This window comes from Miniopterus schreibersii (genome assembly GCF_964146895.1).
Source record: "Miniopterus schreibersii genome assembly, chromosome: 7".
Classification (NCBI taxonomy): domain Eukaryota; kingdom Metazoa; phylum Chordata; class Mammalia; order Chiroptera; family Miniopteridae; genus Miniopterus; species Miniopterus schreibersii.
In genome coordinates this window covers 73,364,634-73,385,666 of record NC_138108.1, presented here as the reverse complement: position 1 = coordinate 73,385,666, position 21,033 = coordinate 73,364,634, and the positions used below count along the sequence as shown (strand labels likewise).

The following is a 21,033-nucleotide window of genomic DNA, read 5'->3' as shown; positions in this document are numbered from 1 at the left end:
TTGGATTATTGGGAGTGATTATGCTTTGATATGGTTTCCTCCCTAGGTCTTTAAATGGCTTCCAACCCCTTTTAGATTCTCTGGCCCTCCACTCTCTCTGATCCTATCTTCTTCCCTTCTCCTGCTTGCTCACTGTGCATGAGCAGCGTGCTTCTGCTCCGGGCCTTTGCACCATGCACTCCCCTAGTCCGGCTCTTTCTCTTATATTCCATATCACTGCTCTACTTATCAGTGCGGTGTTTCCTGATCACCTTAAATAGAAGGTCATCAAGAAAGCCAGATCATTTAACTCTATGTGAATCTCATCCCCTTTCACGTACTTTTTCCCCCTGTGATGCCTAACACCATTCAATATATTATATTTCATGTGGGTATGCATTTTTTTATATATGAATGTATTTGTGTATGCGTATTTAGGTGCATGGGTAGGTAGGGCTCCTATAGAATGTAAGCTCCATGACACGGGAACCCTGCATTCTTCTTTGTTGTATCTCCAGAAGTTGGGACAGTGGCTGTCATAATTGTGCTTAATGATTATTTCCTGAATGAATAAGCAAATTAATAACTATTTTAATAACCTCAAGAGTCTGATTCTAACTTTATTAGTAAGAACATCCATTGATGGAAATATAAGAATAATATTTTACTTGTCTATTTCATGAACATTCATGAAAATATAAGATGATGTATGCAAATAATTTAAAAATCTGAAGTAATAAATACCAAGGAAGGGGAAATTGCATTACTGGGTATATAATAAATACTAAAAAGGTACTTTTGTGTAAATTACATCTTTCAACTATGAGAGAATCAATAACTCTTTATGTTTCACCTCCTTCTTCAGGATATATATCTTTCTACTCTTTTTTTTAATATCTTACTTATTTTTTGCTTAAATACATGAAACAAAAACCATTTCCAAATATTCCTAGTTAGAGTCTCTCCTAGTTAAGAAATCTCTTCTCAGAGATTCTAAAAAGTACCCTGTATTCATCTCTTTATGGCTTGGAGTGTACTCTATTATATGGTTGGCTTCTTTCACAAGGCAAGTAATAAATAAAGTAAGTTTGCAATTTTATTTTTTTTAGCTCTATCGCCTAGGACACAGTAGGTGTCCAACTCATAGTTGAATAGATACTGTATGTGTACCAATGACAAAAATATTTGTTATATATATAATCACTCAATCTATCACATTTACTCCAACCTATTAGCTCGTCCCTTACTCAACATCCTCTATTTGTGTTTTGCTTTAAAAAAAATTGCTCTTTTACGGTATGAGAATATCTGAACATTCTCCTTTTCATATTAGTCCTCCAAATCTGGTACCTTAAAAATAGTTTAGTAAAGGAACAGATGGGAATATAATCTTAAATGCATAGTTGGGCAGGGGACAATATCTGGCTATAAACATACCACTTTAGGCGAAACCTTTCTTACAATCAAATAAAGGAAGTGAAGCCAATCTCACTGTCCATCCTCATGGCCTTAAGCAAGTCAGCGTTTATGACACACAGGGCAGTAAATTGGGGATGTCAGATTTTATCCCTGACCCAACAGTCTGTACACTGGTCCTCACAACTGCAAGCCTCTTGCAGCTGGGCAAACATGCCCGCTTCTCTCTGCTCTCCCCACTCTCCAGAAAGTAAGGGAATAATGATTACAGTGCTTCACCTCGTAACTACCGCCATCCTCACCTTTCCATTTCATCAAACTCTAAGTGTTGCATGAAATGTCCTTAGAGCTTCTGCAGAAAAAGTAAACTCTGACAAACTACCACTTGCATTTTCTTACTGAATAATTTATAACTGGTTTCTTTGCCTTAAAACGTTTCTATTAAAAATTCATAAAATTGGTATTTAAAATGTAGATAACATAATACCAAAAGAGCATGTGTTATGTTGATGTATACTAGACTATTATGAATGTTGCTGACAATAAAAAGATAGCAAAATAGGTTTAATAATTCAGGACAATTCAGAACACATCAATATCCATATATTATTGTTCGGTTTTTTTTTAGTATTTAAAGTAATTTTGTGAGAGTCCATTACTGGCCACAAAAATCAAGGTTTCTGCCCCAATTTCATTTTGCCCATTGACTAAGAATAAACAATTCACATTAATACAGACAGATGATAGGTAATGTACACGTAAGTCTATATGTCTATAATTCAACCGAGCAAAAGTTTAGGCTATTTACACATTTTCTTTATTTATTCAGCAAATATTTATAGAACTTTTCTTATAACCAAACTCTATACTAGGCATTTGGTTCACAGTGGAGAATAAAAAATGCATAGCTTTCTTGTTCTTGTGAACTCAGTAAAAAAAAAAAAAAAAAAAAAATCACAGAAATAATTGTATAGGTATTACACAAAAATTCCCCTTGACTTTAAAATAAATTGTATTGGGGGATGTAGTTATGTTAGGGTGGTTGGAGGAGGTGGCTTCTTAAGCAGGTGATTTAAAGTAAGGTTTGCAAAATGAGCAGCCTTCACATAAGAAAGTAGCTGAGGGACTTCTGTTCAGAAGAAAGGTTCATACAAAGGCCTTGTGAGTGTGAGAGCTAGCTGCCCAGAATGAAGGAAACGACTGAAAGGATGTGTGGCACCGAGCTGACAATGCTTCCAGCTTAATTCCTCTAGACCCCTGAAGCATGTTGGTGTTTATCTGTGAAATCAAAGGACAGACAAACGTTGTTTTAGTCATGAGAGTGGGGTATGAGGATGATGCGGGTAGTGATCAAATGTCAGTTTCGAAAAGGTGTGGAGACCAGCCTGGCAGGTGCCTCAGGGGCTGAGCGCCCAGCTAGGAGGGGCTGCAGTGCCCGCGGTCCGACCCTGGGCAGTGTTTGTGCCCTGTAGAGAAGTACACTGATGCGAGATCTCTGAAAGTAAAATCAAAGACGTGGCGCACACAGGCAGATGAGCATGAGAAAGGGTTCGAGAATAACTACTGGGTTTATGCTTTTAATAGCTGGAGGGATAATGCTCCTGTGATCAGAAGGCATAAGACTGACTAGAAAAGAGACGTGTTCAGTTCAGACCTGCAGAGTGTGCAGTTACTTTTTTAGATTTAGGAGGAAATGTGGACCATGAACTGAGATGTTTCAGGTATCAGAGAAGTGAGTTGCTTGGGGGTCTCAGGACGTGGGTGGTCAGTGACACCACAGCTATGTACGAAAGCTAGGAAAAGAATGTAAAATAAAAGATGACTGGAAATAACAAAAATCAAAACCAACACAAACCAAAGCAAACACTCCTCTTTTCAAAAAGTAGTGATGCAGTTATTGTAAAATGGGCTCAGGCATATGTGGGCAATCTAGTTGGGTTTCCTTCTGCAATGTCCAGTACGAGACCATGTTGTGGAGACATTTGGTAGTTTTCCTCTTGTGATCGTTTAGATTCTAGACACATTTGTGTCACAAACTAGAACTGTGACTTAGCATATATTTAATGGAGGACGTGGCCATCTAAATAACCTCCACAAAACCAATTTACTGGGCAGTCTGAGCAATGTTAATGGTTTCTAGTTTTAACTTTTTCTCTTTCAGCTGAACAAAAGTTTACTTATATGAATGATAAAAAAAATGCATCATTGTTATTCTCCAATTTATATCCTATAAAAAACAGAAGCAATCTTTTCATAAATGATGTCATAGAAAGGCCAAGTCATAAATATTTTCAAGGAAAAGACAAACATGCAAAGCCTTAAAATCATATTTCTAAAATAACTTCGAAACTTATCACATTCCAAATGGGTGAACTAGATGGGCACAATAGCCAAAATAGGACACAAAGGAACCACCTATACTCTACCTGTTTGGAGAGCCACGTGTCTGATGTCATCTCATATTTCTGAAACAAAACAATTAACTTTATGAAACATTTAAAGATCAAAATGAGCACTCACTGTTATTTCAGGCATTTTTCCCCCTCTCCTCAACTGGTGAAATACCATAATTTAAAATGAATGAGTAATTATAAAATTGGGATTAAACAGTAATCTAATTATAAAGTCTTTTCTTTGGTGAACTCCTTTAGAGTTCCCAGTAGTATATCACCAGGATAAAATATCTTTTTCCAGCTCTCTTCCATACCTCACTCAAACTGTTTTGAACCACTAGACAGTGTGTCTTTTCACCTCTGGGCATCATCAGGAAAGAAAATTATTAAGTCCTTCAAAAGAACTGGGCAAATATCCAGGAACAAAATTAAAAGGTAGACATCCTTTCGACATTCAGTCAGATCTTCACCATAGTCATAAACATTTGCAATGACAAAATGTTATGTTATTTTACAATAATCTTGCAAAGAATCAAAAGCAAAATCATATTTCAAAAAGAAAAATTAGATTAATTTAACCTCAAGATAAATATATGTAGATGAAAAAAGTTCAGTAACACTGTTTACATATAGTAATTTATGAAAGACCGTGTAGTTTTCTGGAAAAAGTATTTTATAAGAAAAATGTGAATAAAGTAAAGAGTCATTCATAAAATTTCAATTCAAAACACTTCTTCCTCTTTATTTCTCCTATTTCCACCTCAGCAATAAGTTCTTTGTGTTTATAAAACACAGATACAAAACATATCCATTTCCATTGCTCGCTAGTATTGCTGTTTTATTAAAATCCATGAGATTCCAAAATTTCACATGCAGTTACTTGTTTTATTATTTCATTTATAGTGGAAAGTAAAATATTTTAACTATAAATGTAATTAAATATAATAGAATAACAATAAGGTTTAAAATCAATAACATGATAAGGTTCCTATGTCTATTTCTTTATTGAAGCATTTTAATATATCTTTGCAGATATCTTACCTATATAAATTATCCTTCTATAGAAGAGGTGATAGGCTAGCACTAACTAGAATATGTGTATTCCAATGTTTTTCATTTATTTTAGCTCATTTTGTAATTTTTAAAAATTTTGAAACATGTACAAAAATAGACAATAGCATAATAATCTCCCATAGACCCATCTCTCAGATTAAAAAATTATCAAAAATACACCATCTTTGATTTCATTGACTCTCCCAAATTTTATCACAGAACTATTTTAAAGTAAGCCCCAAATATAATTGTTTCACCTGTAAGTTCATCACCATGCATTTCTAATACATATCTTTAAATAGCCACAAGACAATTATCACAGTTCAAATTAACAAATATCCAATAATATAGCCTAATATGCAATCTATGTTCAATTTTCCTTGATCTCAAAAAATATCTTTTTTTTAACTTTAAATTATTTTTAAATTTTAAGTTACAGTTGACATACAAAACAATAGTATATTAGTTTCAGGTATGCAACTCAGTGATTAGACTTTATATAACTTACTCAGTGATCATTCTGATAAGTCTTATACCCACCTAACATCATACATAGTTATTAAAATATTATTGGCTATATTCCCTATGCTGTAGTTTACATCCCCATGACTTTTTTGTAACTACCAATTTGTACTTCCCAATTCCTTCATTTTTATCACCTATCCTCTGCCCCCCTCCCATCTGGCAACCATAAATATGTTCTCTGTATCTAAGAGTGTGTTTCTTTTCTGCTTGTTAATTTGGCTTTTTAGATTCAATTGTTGGTAGATATTTATTTATTGGCATTTTATTATTTACATGTTTAATGTTTAATCTTTTTCTTCTTCTTCTTAAGTACATTTCATATAATACTGGTTTAGTGGTGACGAACTCCTTTAGTTTTTTTCTTGCCTGGAAAGTGCTTCATATGTCCTACAATTCTAAATGATAACTTTTCTGGATAGAGTAATCTTGACTGTAGGTCCTTGCTTTTCATCACATTAAATATTTCTTGCCACTCCCTTCTGGCCTGCAAAGTTTCTGTTGAGAAATCATCTAACAGTCTTTTGGGAGCTCCCTTGTAGGTAACTAATTGTTTTTCTCTTGCTGCTTTTAAGATTCTCTCTTTGTCTTTAACCTTTGGCATTTTAATTATGATGTGTCTTGGTGTGGGCCTCTTTGGGTTCATCTTGTTTGGGACTCTTTGTGTTTCCTGGAATTTTATGTCTATTACTTCTCTAGGTTAGGAAAGTTTTATTATTTTTGTGTGTGGATTCCTTGCTCTCTCTTTTCCTTCTGGTAATTCCATGATGTGAATGTTGGTACACTTGAAGTTGTCCCAGAGGCTCCTTATACTATCCTCATATTTTGGGGTTATTTTTTCTTTTGGCTTTTCTGCTTGGGTATTTTCTGCTTCTTTAACATCCAAATATATGATTTGATACTGTGCTTCATCTACTCCACTGTGGATTCCCTATAATGTATTCTTCATTTCAGCTAATGTATTCTTCATTTCTGATGGATTCTTTTTATGTTTTCTAGTTTCACTCTTATGTTTCCTATCTCTTTGTTCAAATTACCATTAAGTTCATTTACTATTTCACTAAGTTCATTGAGCATCCTCATAGTAAGTGTTTTGAACTGTGCACCTAGTAGATTGCTTGTCTCCATTTTATTTAGTTCCTTTACTGGAGGAATCTGTTCTTTCATTTGGGATATGTTTCATTGTCTCTTCATTTTGGCAGCCTCAATGTGTTTGCTTCTATGTATTAGGTAGAGCTGCTACATCTCCTGGGCTTGGTAGAGTGGCCTTATGTAGTAGGTGACCTATAGGATTCAGTGGCACAGGCTCCTCTTTCACATGAGCTGGACCCTCCATTTGCACACAACGCCTTTGTGTGTGTTGTGTACACCCTTCTGTTGTAGTTGACCCTTGATTACTATAGGAGGGATTTACCCCTGGCAGATCAGCTGCAAGGGCTGGCTGCAATCATCGTGGATAATCAGCTGTGCAGACGTCCAACCCACAGAACATTACTTAGTTTAGCAGGGCTCTGGTGCTTGCCCCTTGAGTGTGTCCCTAGTGCAGATGGTTGGGTAGTGCTCCAGCATGGTCTGAAGCTCTCCACCAGGTGTGCTCATTCTGGGGCCTCCTGGGAGGTGCAGGCCAATGTCAGTGATTGCTGGTGTTCTGTCCAGGGCGACCAGGGATAATCTACAAAGTGATCTGCAGATGGATGCTATTTGTGCTGGTCTTGGAGGTGCCGAAGAGAGGCCAAGTTGCAAACCAAGGTCAGCTGCCACTATTGCTGAAGCTGGGGCCACTTAGCAACAGATATGGAGCATGCCAATGCCAGATGCTGCTTGTTTGAAAGATTTTAGGAAAGTCTGAAACATTACCCAAGACAGCCTACTCAAAGGAAAAGCCACTGGAAACAACTTATGTGGGCTTGCAAGGGGGTGGGGTAGTGTCTCAGGGAATCACCAGGGCAGGGAAAACAGTGATAGCCAGATTGATGGAGACTCAGATATGGGCCCACCCATGGGCTTTTTTGGGGGATATCTCAGAAAAGGAACAATGGCCTCTGCCAGCACTTCTGTCAGGGAGAAAGCTGCCCCTCCAGCTTTTGCCCTAATGTCAGACACTTCGGTTCCTCCCCACACTTCCCTGGTTCCTTTCAAGCTGCTGCCCCAGTAATGGAGCGATTCCAAGTATGTCTGTGTGTGGGCACTTTAAGAGGACTGTCTCCAGCAATCCCCATCTCACTCAGCCTCATTCCCACTGTTTTTTATAGTCAGAATTTATGGGGAATTTTCTTCCTGGTTCTGGAACTCTGGACTGGGGTTTCTGGTGTGAGGCTGGGACCCCTCACCTCTCAGCGGGGACATCCACAGCTGAGGTATCCCTCCTGATTTTTATCTGCTACAAGTGACTGGTTCCAGCCTGTTCTGAGTCTCATCTCTGCTCCTCCTACCAGTCTCCTTGTGGCTTCTTCTTTATATCCTTAGTTGTAGGACTTCCGTTCAGCTAGATTTTAGGCAGTTCTGAATGGTGGTTGTTTTGTAGTTTAGTTGTATTTTTAATGTGTTTGTGAGAGGATGCAAGTACTACATTTACCTACATAACCACCTTGCTGAAAGCCCTGCTACATTAAATATTAGTAGTTGTTCCTCAAAGGTTTCTTCTCACCTGATTTGAGGTTTCACTCAAAAATTCATACACAACTGGCACTATGGTCCTCCTTTCTTGTCTGGAGTTCCTGTCACCCCCATGACTGTCACTGTGCTCCAAGCACACTCACCACTTTCTGGCCACCACAGTCTAATTTTTAAATGACTTATTAATCAGCTGAATAAGGAACCCTCCAAAACACTTTAATAAATACATGGTGAAATCCTAGACACCCTATAAACTGTTTAGGTGAAAGAGGATGATTGAAATACATTTTCTAATGAATACAAGCTAAGTGTGAAGAGCATCAGTCAAACTTAAGGAACAGCTGATTCATCTACCTCATTTCCACACTTACTCTCATCATTTCAATCAAAGAACAATTTCTTCTTCTTTATTTCTCTCTATAATAGGCCATTAATAACTATGTTTTTAAAGTATTAAAGTATAATTTGCATACAGTAAAATGCAAGTTATACTTCACTATTTACAGATCTGAAGCATATGTGATGAATTTTGAAAAATTTATTTACATCCCATTAAGACATAAGAATTTTACATATCCTCACTCTCCCTCATGCCCCTTCCCAGAGATTCCAAAAAGGCAACCATCCTTCTGAATGCTTCCCCATATATTATTTTCCTGTTTTAGAAACTCAGGGAATTGAAATGTATTATGTCCTCGTTTATGTGGGGCTTCTTTCACACCATGTGTTTTTGAGATCCATTCATATTATTGAGTATGTCAGTATTCTGTTTCTTCTTAGATTGCTGAGTAGAATTCCATGAATTCCACTGTGTAGATATGACTCATTTTTTTTATTCATTCTTAATGGACAATTAGCTATTGTAAATAAAGCTTCTCCAATGATTTTTTTTTTTTTTTTTTATGCATCCTTTGGTGGACACAGGATTTTGTTTCTCATGTAAATATCTAGGGATGAAAACACTGGAGACCCCATATATATATAAACTTGTGTCCTACCCTGTAAATAACTTTGTCACATGCATATTTTGAAAAATATTTTCTCTCAGTCTGTGATTAAGTGTTTAATTTCTGAATGGTGCCTTTGATGAGAATTTCCTAATTTTAATGATGTCTAATGTATTATTTTTTTCTTTTATGCTTAATGACTTTTTGCCTTTTCAATATAATAGAAATATCCCATAATATTCATCTAGAAGATTGACAGTATGAGTTCTTACATAGGGCAGCAATTTATCTCAAATTAATTTCAAAATATGGTATAAGATAAATCTCAAACGTCATTGGCTTTTACATTTGGTTATTAATTGTTCCAGCACCTTTTTTCTGTATTGAATTGTTTAGGCACCTGTGTTAAAAATTGATTTATTATACAAATATGGATCTGTTTCTGGAAGCTATTCAGTTCAATTGATATATCTGTGGGTCCTTATGTCTCTACATTTTTTCAGTTTCTGTGGCTTTCTAGTTACTCTTGAAATCAGATAGTACAACTCCTCCAACATATTCTTTTGCACCAGATTGTTTTGGCTCACCAGGTTTTTTTGCATTTTTATATACAATTTATCTTTTAAAAAATTTTAATTAAATTCATTGGGTGACATTGGTTAATAAAATTATATAGGTTTCAGGTGTACAATTCTCTAATACATCATCTGTATATTGCATTTTGTGTTTACCACCCAAAGTCATACCACTTTGAATGCACCTAATCTCATCCATACACATTTTAGAGCCTGCCTGTCTGTTTCTACAAAAAAAAAAAAAAAAAAAAATTCTGCTGAGATTTTAATTGATACTCTATTAAAACTCTCTTTCAATTCTAGTAGAATTGACATCCACATTAAGACTTTTAATTTAAAAATGTGGCATAGCTTCTATGCATTTTAATGGTATTTTTGTTTATTTTCCATCATAATATTACTAGTACATAAAAATATTTTTTTGGTTCTTAATTCTAATTTTGAAACAAGTGCAAAGTTACAGAGAAGTTAAAGACCAGTTCAAGAATCATCTGCATATCCTTTAGAGATATTCCTCATTTATTTATATTTTGCTCTATTTGCTTAATTATTATATCTCTATATATAGTGTTTCTAAACCATTTGAGAGAAAAGTGGAAGTATAATTCTTCAAAAGCAATTAAAAGTTAGAAAATTGATTTTTCCTAAACAATTTGACAGAAAAATTTGAAGTACTTGATCAATTTGCCTTTAATTAATTCAGCAAGCATTTCTTTTAAAAATTAGAGTAATATGTATATTTACATATTTTTAACAGTGAAATGAAGTCAGCAAATGGAATAAACAATTGACATTAGTACACTGACTTGTGAATTGTGACCTATTCTAGTGGTTTCTCGTGGATTTCTTACATTTTATTTATACAGTAATGCCATCCACAAATCAAGATACTTTGACTTCTTTCCTACCAATCATCTCATTTATTCCTTGCCCAGTTGCTCTGATTAAAATCTCTAAGTCAGAATTTATATCCTTACCTTATTGAGAATCTTAATGTGAACAAGAAAAGTATTCCACCACTGAATATGATATTTATTGGGGTATTTTGTGGGTATCCTATATCATATTGGGGATACTTCTTTCTATTCAATTATGTTGAAAGTTATAAATGAGTGTTGAGTTTTGTCAATTGCTTTTTTTTTGTCTTCTAAGATAATTATTTTTCATCTTTTTTTCTGTTAAAACATGTTACATTCATTGGTTTTCAATATCACTCTGAAACTCACTGGATAACCCCCATTTTGTCATGATGACTATTCTCTATATTGCCAGGGATGATATATTAACATTTTCATGTGTTTTTTTTTAATGAATGTGTGTTCATTTGAGATATAAGTAAAAAATATTCTCTCTTGTAATGTCCTTTTTATAAGGGTAGCAAAATCCTGTCTTTGGTAACAGGATACTGCTACCACTTTGATAAAATGAATTGAAAAGTTAGCTTCTTTTCCACTTTCTAGAGAATGTAGAAATAGAATTTATTCCTCCCCCTATTTTATTTAGATATACTTGACATATAACATTTTATAACTTAAGGTGTATAACACAATGATTTGATATATATGTATATTGTGAAATGATCACTACAAGAAGTTTAATTAACATCCATCACCTCACATAATTAGGATTTTTTTCCTTGTAATGAGGGCGTTTAAGATTTACTGTCTTAACAGCTTTCAAATACACAATACACTATTGTTAACTATAATCACCAGGTTGGTGTTAGATACCCAGAATTCATTTATCTTATAACTGGAAGTTTGTACCTTTTAAACACCTTTATCTAATTCCCCCGTGCCCCACCCCACCCCTACCTCTGGCAAACACAAATCTAATCTCTGTTTCTATAAATTTGTTTTGTTGTTGTGTTTGTTTGTATTTTTAGATTCCACAAATAAGTGAGATCATACATTATTTCTGTTTCTCTGACTTATTTTATAAGGTCCACCCATATCGTCACAAACAGTAGGATTTCCTCTTTTATGGCTGGATAGTATTTACATTGTGTGTGTATGTGTGTGTGTGTGTAAAACTTTTATTTATTTATTAATTTATTTCTGGAAACGTAGTTATTTTTCCATGTCTTAGCTACTGTACATAATGCTGCAATAAAGTTGAGGGTACAAATATCTCTTTATGATAGTGATTTTGTTTCTTTTGAATAGCCCATGTGCTGAATCACATGGAAGTTCTATTTTTTATTTTTTGAGTATGTGCCATAATGTCTTCCCTAATGTGTGTACCAGTATACGTTTCCTCAACAGTGCACAAGGGGTCCCTTTTCTCTACTTCTTTGCCAGCCTTTGTTATCTCCTGTCTTTTGGTGAAAGCCATTCAATGGGTGTGAGGTGACACATCACTGTGGTTTAAATTTGCATTTCCCTAATTACTATGTTGAGCATCTTTTCATATACTTGTTGGTTATTTGAATATCTTCTCTTGGAAAAATGCCCATTCAGGTTCTTTGCCTATTTTTAAATATGGTTATTTATTCTTTGGCTATTGAGTTGTATGAGTTCTTTATATATTTTATATGTTAACACCTTATGAGTGATAAGTTTTGTAAATATTTTAATTTTCCTTTTAAAAGAGTAAACGGTCTTCTGTCAGACACCTAATTCATAGGCAGATGAGCTTGATTGCTTCAAGGTTTAATTTAAAGATTTATGGAAAGTGTTCTAAAACAGCCCTATTCCTAATGTTTTTTCTTTCTGGGCCCTGAATTGGATGCATAGGATTTTCAGCAAGGGCTTTCTATTTTTGCTATTCAGAAATCCAAAGTTTCCAAGCATTGTGCAACCTGCAGTTTCTCTCTTTGACTCTTTCCCCTCAGGCGTTTCTTGTACCTGCACAGGTAAGCAATGAGTTAAAGACTTAAGAGGTCCTTCATATAGATAGCTGGACTTCCTCTCATATAGCTCTAAATTCTGCGTTACTTGTCTTGCAAATTTCAGCCACAATAGCCTCAAACTCTGATTCCTTCCTGCCTACTTGAAGCAGTGATACCACTGTGCGTTTCTTGGGCACCATCTCCATTGCACTGTGATCTCAAAAATGTAATCAATAAGAAGTCATATCTACGTCCATCTTGTGTATTAACTTTAGTTCACCATCTATTTTCTAATCCTTCTGATGTCCAACATCTAAAAATAGGTTTTTAATATATTTTGTAGTTTCACAGTTTATTACAGCAGACATACTAGTCTGATAACATTTACTCCAACTTGACCAAAGACAGAAATTTGAAGATTCTGTTGTTAGGTAATTGGGGATCCTTTATCTAGTACCAAGTATATAACAATTTAAACTGAATACATCATTTCCTCTTCTCAGAACCTTGGCACATACAAATTTTACTGCAGAGTTTATAAAAACTGATTATAAAAATTTAAATACAACCTAATTTCAAAACAGAGTGGTTTCAAAACCATTTTTTTTTACTATTTTTACTTAAAGACAGATAAACTATCTGTTATTTAAGAAGACTAATCTAAATTACAAAAAATTGAATTTTTGGATTGTGTTTAAAGAAAACAGGAAAGAAACATTTTATATTCTCAAGTTAATCAAAGTCAAAATATAAAGAGACATCCCATATTTGAGAACGATGCTAACATGGCTTAACTACCCTTTATACTAGACAATAATTCATTTTTTAGTTTGTTTTCTTCTGCTTATGATCTATACTGCTTGCTTCAAAGTTGGGAAGCTTTATGGGTTAAAGTATATACCAATAGAATGACTCTTCTTACTACCTTTTGAAGATAAATACTGAAGTCCTTGCACAAAGGATTTTTAGTGTCTATCTGAACGGCAGCATGAAGTCCTTCATTTTATGCATATAAGAAGCAAGATACTCACTCTGCTACAAGCACCAGTTGTGGTCTCACAGACCGTGAGGATGGAGATGTTCTGAGGCCGGTTTAACCATCTGACCACCGTCTTGGTATTGCTAACCCATTTAACCATTGTGATGTAATATTCTCTAGTTGGAAACAAAATTAAAATTTACACTTAGAGCCAGAGAACTTGCATAGCACCAATAAAGTAAACTGTTATATGCAAGATAAATGCAACACTGTAAGTATATAAGAATGTCATATCATAAGAATTTCCATTTATGTAAATATAACATCGCGTTCTAAAAATATTCACCTATATAAATGCAAATACATGTGTATGTACGTATATGGATGTAAACACATCCATATACAGAAAATTTAAGAATAAAATTGAAAGTGAATGGCTTCCCAGAAAGGAAATCCTTAGAAAGATAAAGGATGCTGCTAGAATAATCTTATCCTCCCTCTACTTATTAGTAGTAGCATTTGCAAATTAAGTATAATTTTTCTAAGCTATATTCTATTTTATTCTTTTAAAATATAATCACTCAATTAAAAGGCAAAGCTTATTCTTGTGTTAAGTATTTTTTGTGCATGGCCTCCATGTTATTTGGCTTTATGCATGGGGACTTGGGATACAGAGCTATGGATGGTTTGTTTTGGTGTTTGTCAGTTGTGGGCAAAGGGCCAGTTCCAGTCTTTTTTATTGTATTTTTTACAATATTTTATACTCTTATTTATTTACAACAGTTTAAAACAAAGAAGGAATCAAACTGAAGGAGAAGAGGGGATTCTTGACTATTTGGTACAGTGAGTATACTAATTTGGGGAGCCTACAAAGTCCTCAGGCTAGATTGGGAGTTTCTTTTTTTTCCTTTGTAGCTTATATTTCTTTCATTGTAGATTCTGTTTGGAAACTTACATAACAGATCCCAAAACCCCCAACCCAAACAGAACAAAATTCAATTGTCAACATTGATTCAATTAATAACAAAAAGAACAAAGCAACAATCTTCCAACTAATTTGCCCAGTTTCAGAATAGATGAGATGCTTTAGCTACGGCTTGAAAAGTGCCATCTGTGAGTATTATCTTAAAATTAATCCACCCGGTTTTTATGTGACTTGGAAAAAAATCACCTGTGGAAGGAAAGCCTTGTGAGACAAATCACCTGTCCTTACACAGCTCTGGGTTAGACATTCAACTACATGAATCTTACACTTCTAATATTACTGAGTGACTACTGCTAACGCTAGCAAACCCATTAGCCCATCAAAGTGAAGATGTCACGAATAGGGAAGCATAACTTTTCATACTCTGAAGCCTGCCATATTTTCTTCACCAATCTCTTCAAGACATTTGGCAGCTTTCTCAACCCAGCTAAGTCCCACTTGAAAATTGCCTAGAAACTCAGTCAAATCATAGGGACAAGTTTCCCAAAGAGAGTTAACGAGGCAAGGCAACTTTGAATCAAATATACAACTAGTTTAGGATTAATCTTTGGCCAAATCATTGGGCACTGAAGTTCTTAAAAGAATGATGTCCTGTTCATTTTTCCTGAGTTTTGTTTTAAACTTATTTATTTTGCATGCATTATTATATCTGGCATTGTGAGTACTAAAAAGGGTAAAATAGAAGCATTTCACTTTAATAGTTTGATCTAGAAGATTTAACATGGATAAAATGGTAGTGGGTAATATAATCAATCAGGAAAGGAAATTAAGAGCCCTGTTAATAACTATACATTACTGGTAATAAGGGACATTCATGATACTTCCATGAACATAGATACATTTATTAATTAGATTTTCTTGGAAGACACAGGTATCCTTGGAAGAATAAGAGATGTAGACTAGACATGTGCAAGTGAAACAGAAAGAAAAAGCATGGTACTATCAAGCCCAGAGTGACAAGGCAAAATGACACTGTTATATCAATGGTACAGACTGAGAACAATGGTTCACAAAGGTGGGATGACTAAAAGATTTCAAATAAGTAAAATACTGTCAAAGACACAGAGTAAGGAGAAACCAAAAACCAACCACTAACTCTACTCTTCAGCCTGCAGATTTCTGAAGATAAAAGATAATCACTTTTACCCCTGCCAAATGTGAAAAATACCCAGCCTGCAGAAAAATCTACATGATTCATTATCATAAAAATATTTCCTCAAGAATTCAATTATTTTAAATTCATACTTGTAAATTCCAATAAAGATACTAAATGCTTGCAATACCTTAAACTCACAGAGTAACAGTTTACAAAATGTTTCTTCTTCAGATGAGATGAATGATCTAACTTCTACTGGGCCTGAAGATATTCAGGAAGGTCATTACCTTAGTCTCTGCCATGCTACATTCTGAAGAACCAACACAGACCTTAATTCAAATAAGGATAAGAGTCTGGAAAAAATTAGCACTGAAGAAAAGTTGCATTCATGATCTGAATTTGTTTGATGAAGGCTCTTTAGCTGAGTCACTATTTTTTTTTTTTAAATAATGGGAGTGTGGGGTAAGGAATTGGAAAGATAAATTATGCTTTTTTCCAATAAACTTATTCTTTTAATTTTTTTTTAGAACATAAAAATGAATTGAAATTTATTTTACATTCTTTGACTAGAGTATAACCATTTGGCTGAAGGGAAGTTCTACCTAAAGATAAGACTAGTTTGGCGACTTTTTTCTACTATAATTATAAACATTGGTTGTTATAACTAATTAAATCAATCAACCAACCAATCAGAAGACTGAATCAAATGACCTAATACCTTCAAATTAAAAGTAAATCTTGTTCTCTGGGTTGAGTGTCAGGGAATACACTTTATAAGGTATCTCAAGTCATAAGAGAAAGTCATTCTACATTCATCTTCTTAAACATCCTCCCTATTTAGGTGCACATATAGTCAATTAATTATTGTCATCGTGGCAGTGTTTTTTAGAAATAAAAAGGCTATAGAGATGGTCATATATAAAGTTCAAGGTTAGTGAAAAAATAGAAGAATCACAAAAGGAAAAGTTTATAACTACACTGACTAATAGAGTTCACTTATTGATTGGCACTGCACAGGTCATGTGAAATAAAAATAAAAATATAGTAGATGCTTAGATAACATACCAAAAAGAGTAAACATGTAAATTATTATAAAGTAAATTAATTATTTGGGTATTCTATTATTGTAAGTTGAAGCAGCATCTCAAATGATACTGGTAGCTATGCTATGAACACAATACGAACTCCAATCAGAACAGTGGACATTTGATGACCTTACTTATTTCAAATAAGTAAAATACTGTCAAAGACACAGAGTAAGGAGAAACCAAAAACTATATTGCTAACAAATTAATTTATGTATGTTTATCCTTTTACATTATAAAAATAACAAGAATTTAGTATTGCTTGGGGTTTATAGAAATACTGCCACTAATAAATATGGAAATATTGTTACTAGTACTGGAATAAAAAATAATATATTTAAAAACTTCAAAAAATATAAAGACTTTAAATTAGCTTAGAAAAATTTAAGAATAACATGGTAAAGAAAATACAGAAGACAGGTAAAGGGAAATAAGTTACAGAGGGAAGCAAGTTTTACTGCAGGTAAACTTCATGTCCAAAATACACTAATATAAACAATGGAAACACAATCAGTTACATGATTCACAATGCACATAAGAAAAATATGGCAGGTTTTCAGGAGAAGCACAAGTACTACCTAGATAAATCATAGATGTATTAGTATATATAGAGAGACAGAGAAATTGAAGGCATACACACACAAAGACAAAGAGCGACTGAGACAGAGAAAGAGAGAGAGACAAGACAGACACAAACAGAACAGAAAAATCATTGTGTTCTTGTGGACATCTCCAATACATCGCTAAAGTAATAACAATGACAAATTTCTTAAGGTAAATATTATCCTAAGTTATTTGTGTTGAATATTCCCCATTTGTCAGATTCATTCTCCAAATCTTCCTCACAGTTTCCAGAACTGGACTCTGCCACGAAGCTGCCTTCGCAACAGGAGTCTTCCGTAGGAGCGCAAAGCTTGAGGAGGGAGCTGAGGGTACTTGTCTCCAGGACCCACGCTCTCTCAGGGCCGACTTGGCAACTATTGACCTGCTCTACCTGTGGACAGGTCCTACCAGCTGGTCCATCTGTTCTTTGGCCACAAGCCCTTCAGGTTTCATAAGTGGGCCTGCCCCTTACTCCTGCAGTCCTGGGGCAGTAATAACTTTCCCCTGTTTCAGACTCAATGTTGTTTTCCAATTGTTTGTCAGTTTCTCCTTAATCCTGTGCATATTTTTGGTGGATAGTTCCTGAATTAACAAAATTTCATTGCCTCTCTTGGGTGTGCTACCTTTTCAATTACTAGGACCTGATCAATAAATTATGAAAGATGATATGCTCTTTTAGATCTCAAGTATCTAACTAAGGATGGTATAACACTTTTCAGGGAACTTCCTTATGGCTAGAGTACTAAGATTAAATATTAGAGATACTGATAATCCTAAAACCAAATCAAGAAAGCTTTGAGTCACCCAGCCAGTGTGGCTCAGTGGTTGAGCATTGACCTAGGATCCAGGAGATCGGGGTTTGATTCCCAGTCAGGGCACATGCCCCGGTTGGGGGCTCGATCCCCAGCAGGAGTCGTGCAGGAGGCAGCTGATCAATGACTCTCGTCACTGATATTTCTCTCTCTCTCTTCCTCTGCCTTCCACTCTCTGAAATCAATAAAGATATATTAAAAAAAGAGAAAGCTTTGAGTTTAGTTTCCCTTTGATGTGCATCTAGATGAATACAGCTTTTTAAAAAATTCACACCATGGATATCTCTATTTCTTTTTTCATGTTTGTATATTTCTGTGCCCATTCAAGTAATATGTGGCCTCACAGTGGATAAATGCAGATGATATAAATTTCACTGATTACCTTTTTTGTTTTTTCTATGAATTGGACTAGAGTTTTCACCAGGAACAAACGAGTAAGAAAATATATTTCTATTGGACTGGAGCATAGGACATATTTGAAAATACCAGTTTTGAAGCCAATTTTGATCTGGAGTTTTCCAACAAGAAGAGTAAATCACACTTTGGTGCATTTCGCGTGCGACAGTCGGCACTTACATAAGATCAGGAGGCATAAAAAGCAAAATTGTTATGTACATTGTGTAGATAAGGTATCACATGACTTTGCAAATTATAGACCAATACATCTGAATTACATTTAAGTTCTTTTTCTTCACAGGGTTTTTCTCACTCCCAGTGGGATACAGCATATTATTTTGTGTACTGGACTTCCAACAGCTAAGGATACCTGATACCTCTTTGCAATGAATGACTAATTTTATCCCACTGTACCTCAAATATTAAAGAGATGTACACTTAACTAATACTCCAATAATGACAATTGTTTCTGTCTTTAGGAATATTTGTGTTTGATGATATTCTGCTGTGGCCTAGATGGTGAATTTATTATATTGGTGGTGGAAATAGGGCTCTTCTGCAGACTCATGAGAAAAGCATTTTGGGGAACCATGCACCGGAGGACGAGGTGTAGTGGTAAGATTTATTGGGGTAAAAATAAAGAACTGTCCCCAGGTGCCTGGTGTCTCATCCATGACCAGATGGCTAAGCTCTGTCTTGCTGCAGGGGCCTCTGGGGCCTCAAGTGAGCACTTGTCTTCACCAAGTCTAGGAAGACCAGGGCCCAGAAATTCTATGCCATTGGCCCAGCATTGGCAGGTCATCCAAAGCTTTTGTTAAGTTCAGTCCATGGCAAAGCTTAGTCCAGTTCAGTGTCTGCGCCCATCCAGCTAGCTGAGTCTCTGTTCCTAGCTCTGGTCCAGCGGGGGCTGCGCTGCTGCACCCAGACCCCTGCTTGGCGCAGGGAGCTCCAGGCCCACAGGGCTGCTACAGAGGGAGCGTGCACCAACCAACGGGTGAATGCCTGCGGGGAAGGTGTGCTACCAACAGGGGCCTTTGTCAAGCTTTGATTATATTATCTCAGGCCTAGGAAAGAACGGGCTTTCTTTCAAACTAACCAATCTCTTTCCTGGCTCTTCCACACCTTGTTCTGGGCCCTCCCCCGATCCAATCCCTTTCCTAGATCTTGCCAGTTTCACGCCCTCATACAATCTTACCCTTTTCTCCAGCTAGACTCCTCTCCTTTATGGTCACACCATGGCTCCCACTGCACTGGCTTTAAAGTAGAAAGACCTCCCCCTGCACCATCTTTCCCGTTTAATTTTAAAAAAAATGTGTTTTCAATGATTTCAGAGAGAGGAAAGGAGAGATAAAACATTGATGAGAGAGAAACATCAATTGGCTGCCTTCTGCACCCTCCCCCACTGGGGATCAAGCCTAAAACCCGGGCATGTGCCCTGATCAGGAATCAAACCAGCAACCTCCTGGTGCACAGGACTAGGACGATGCTCAGTCAACTGAGTCAAAACCCAGTCACACCGGCGGGCTCCCCTTTATTGTTAATTCCTACTTCCCAAAGTCCGGGTGAGTGTGCTGGTAAGTCTCCCCCAGAGACTGGAAGCCCATCCCTTCCTCCCTACATAAGGATTTGGGGGGGAGGTGTTAATCCCCTTGATGGGGATTTGGCTACCCCCTGGGGTGTCTAAAGCTGTAAATTCCAGACTTAATCCTGATTGTTACTCACAGACTCTATCAGGCCCAGACAGTCTCAATCCCTTCTCTTTTGTTAATTTCTAGCTGGCCACACTAACATTTAAAAACCCTTTCACGTTAACAAATTCAAGGTCAGGAATCACTATCTCCTATTAAAAAGGAACCAAGATATCTTAAAATTGACCTCCATTTTAAAGATTTAAAAAAACTGATGAAAATTATAAATTATTATATGAAGATTAGAGTATTCAGACCCAGAGAGAGGTAGAGTAAATTGCCCAAGATCGCAAAATTAAATGGTGGTAGAGATGTGACTCAAACACTCCAGTCTAGTACCCTTTTCTGTTAATTCAGAGCATCAAACAAATCAGAGAAAAATATAAGAATTAAGGATCACCTACAATATCAATAGTTTTTATAATTATTTCATTTGTGACCAAATCTTTCATGGCTTGTAGACTGAATTCAGAAGTAGAAGTTTCTATCTAATCTGGTCAACCCTACTGCATTCTATATGTCAATTCAGATGGTCTTTTAAGGTCTTCCATAACAACCTGGATGCACTGATCTGTAACTTGATGAAACAGGCTTTGCTGCATTTTCTAACACTGCTGGCAACTAATCCTGAGGTTCCATCTCAACCATTATTTTTTAAATGTCTGGGTCTCATCTTTTCCACTTATATTAAGTATTTAATGAGAATCCTTTCAGTGTAAACATTCCATAAATTTTTATTATCTTCTAAATGGGAAAATTTTCCAGACACAGCAGGTTGCACTTTCTGTGAAGATCCCCAACTGTGATAAAATTTTTCTAAATATGTCAATGTGACAGCATTTGAGTGGAATTTTTTTTTTTTTTGAATCAGTCATTCTGTATTGATTGATTGTTGATGTCATCAAAATAAATGTCAAGCTTACTCCCATATCATTCAATACAGTGTGAAACTATTTTCCTTAAATAGCTGTCTATCTCATCCCATCTTTAAAACTACTTTAAATTTTCAAAGAGCTACAATATAGGGTGTCCTGAAAAATGTACACACACTTTAACAG

The 21,033-nt window shown here is 35.5% G+C and overlaps 1 protein-coding gene across 4 annotated transcripts in view; it reads right to left on the bottom strand.

Moving 5' to 3' along the window:
- Positions 1-21,033, bottom strand: part of DPP10 (dipeptidyl peptidase like 10) — a 1,168,699-nt gene that overhangs the window by 54,580 nt on the left and 1,093,086 nt on the right. For all 4 annotated transcript variants that reach the window (XM_081142810.1, XM_081142809.1, XM_081142812.1 and 1 more), the window contains exons 11-12: positions 13,363-13,486; positions 3,822-3,860 (exon numbers count right to left, since the gene is read on the bottom strand). In XM_081142810.1, coding sequence (XP_080998936.1) covers positions 3,822-3,860; positions 13,363-13,486 — 163 coding nt within the window. The remainder of the gene's footprint in view (positions 1-3,821; positions 3,861-13,362; positions 13,487-21,033) is intronic.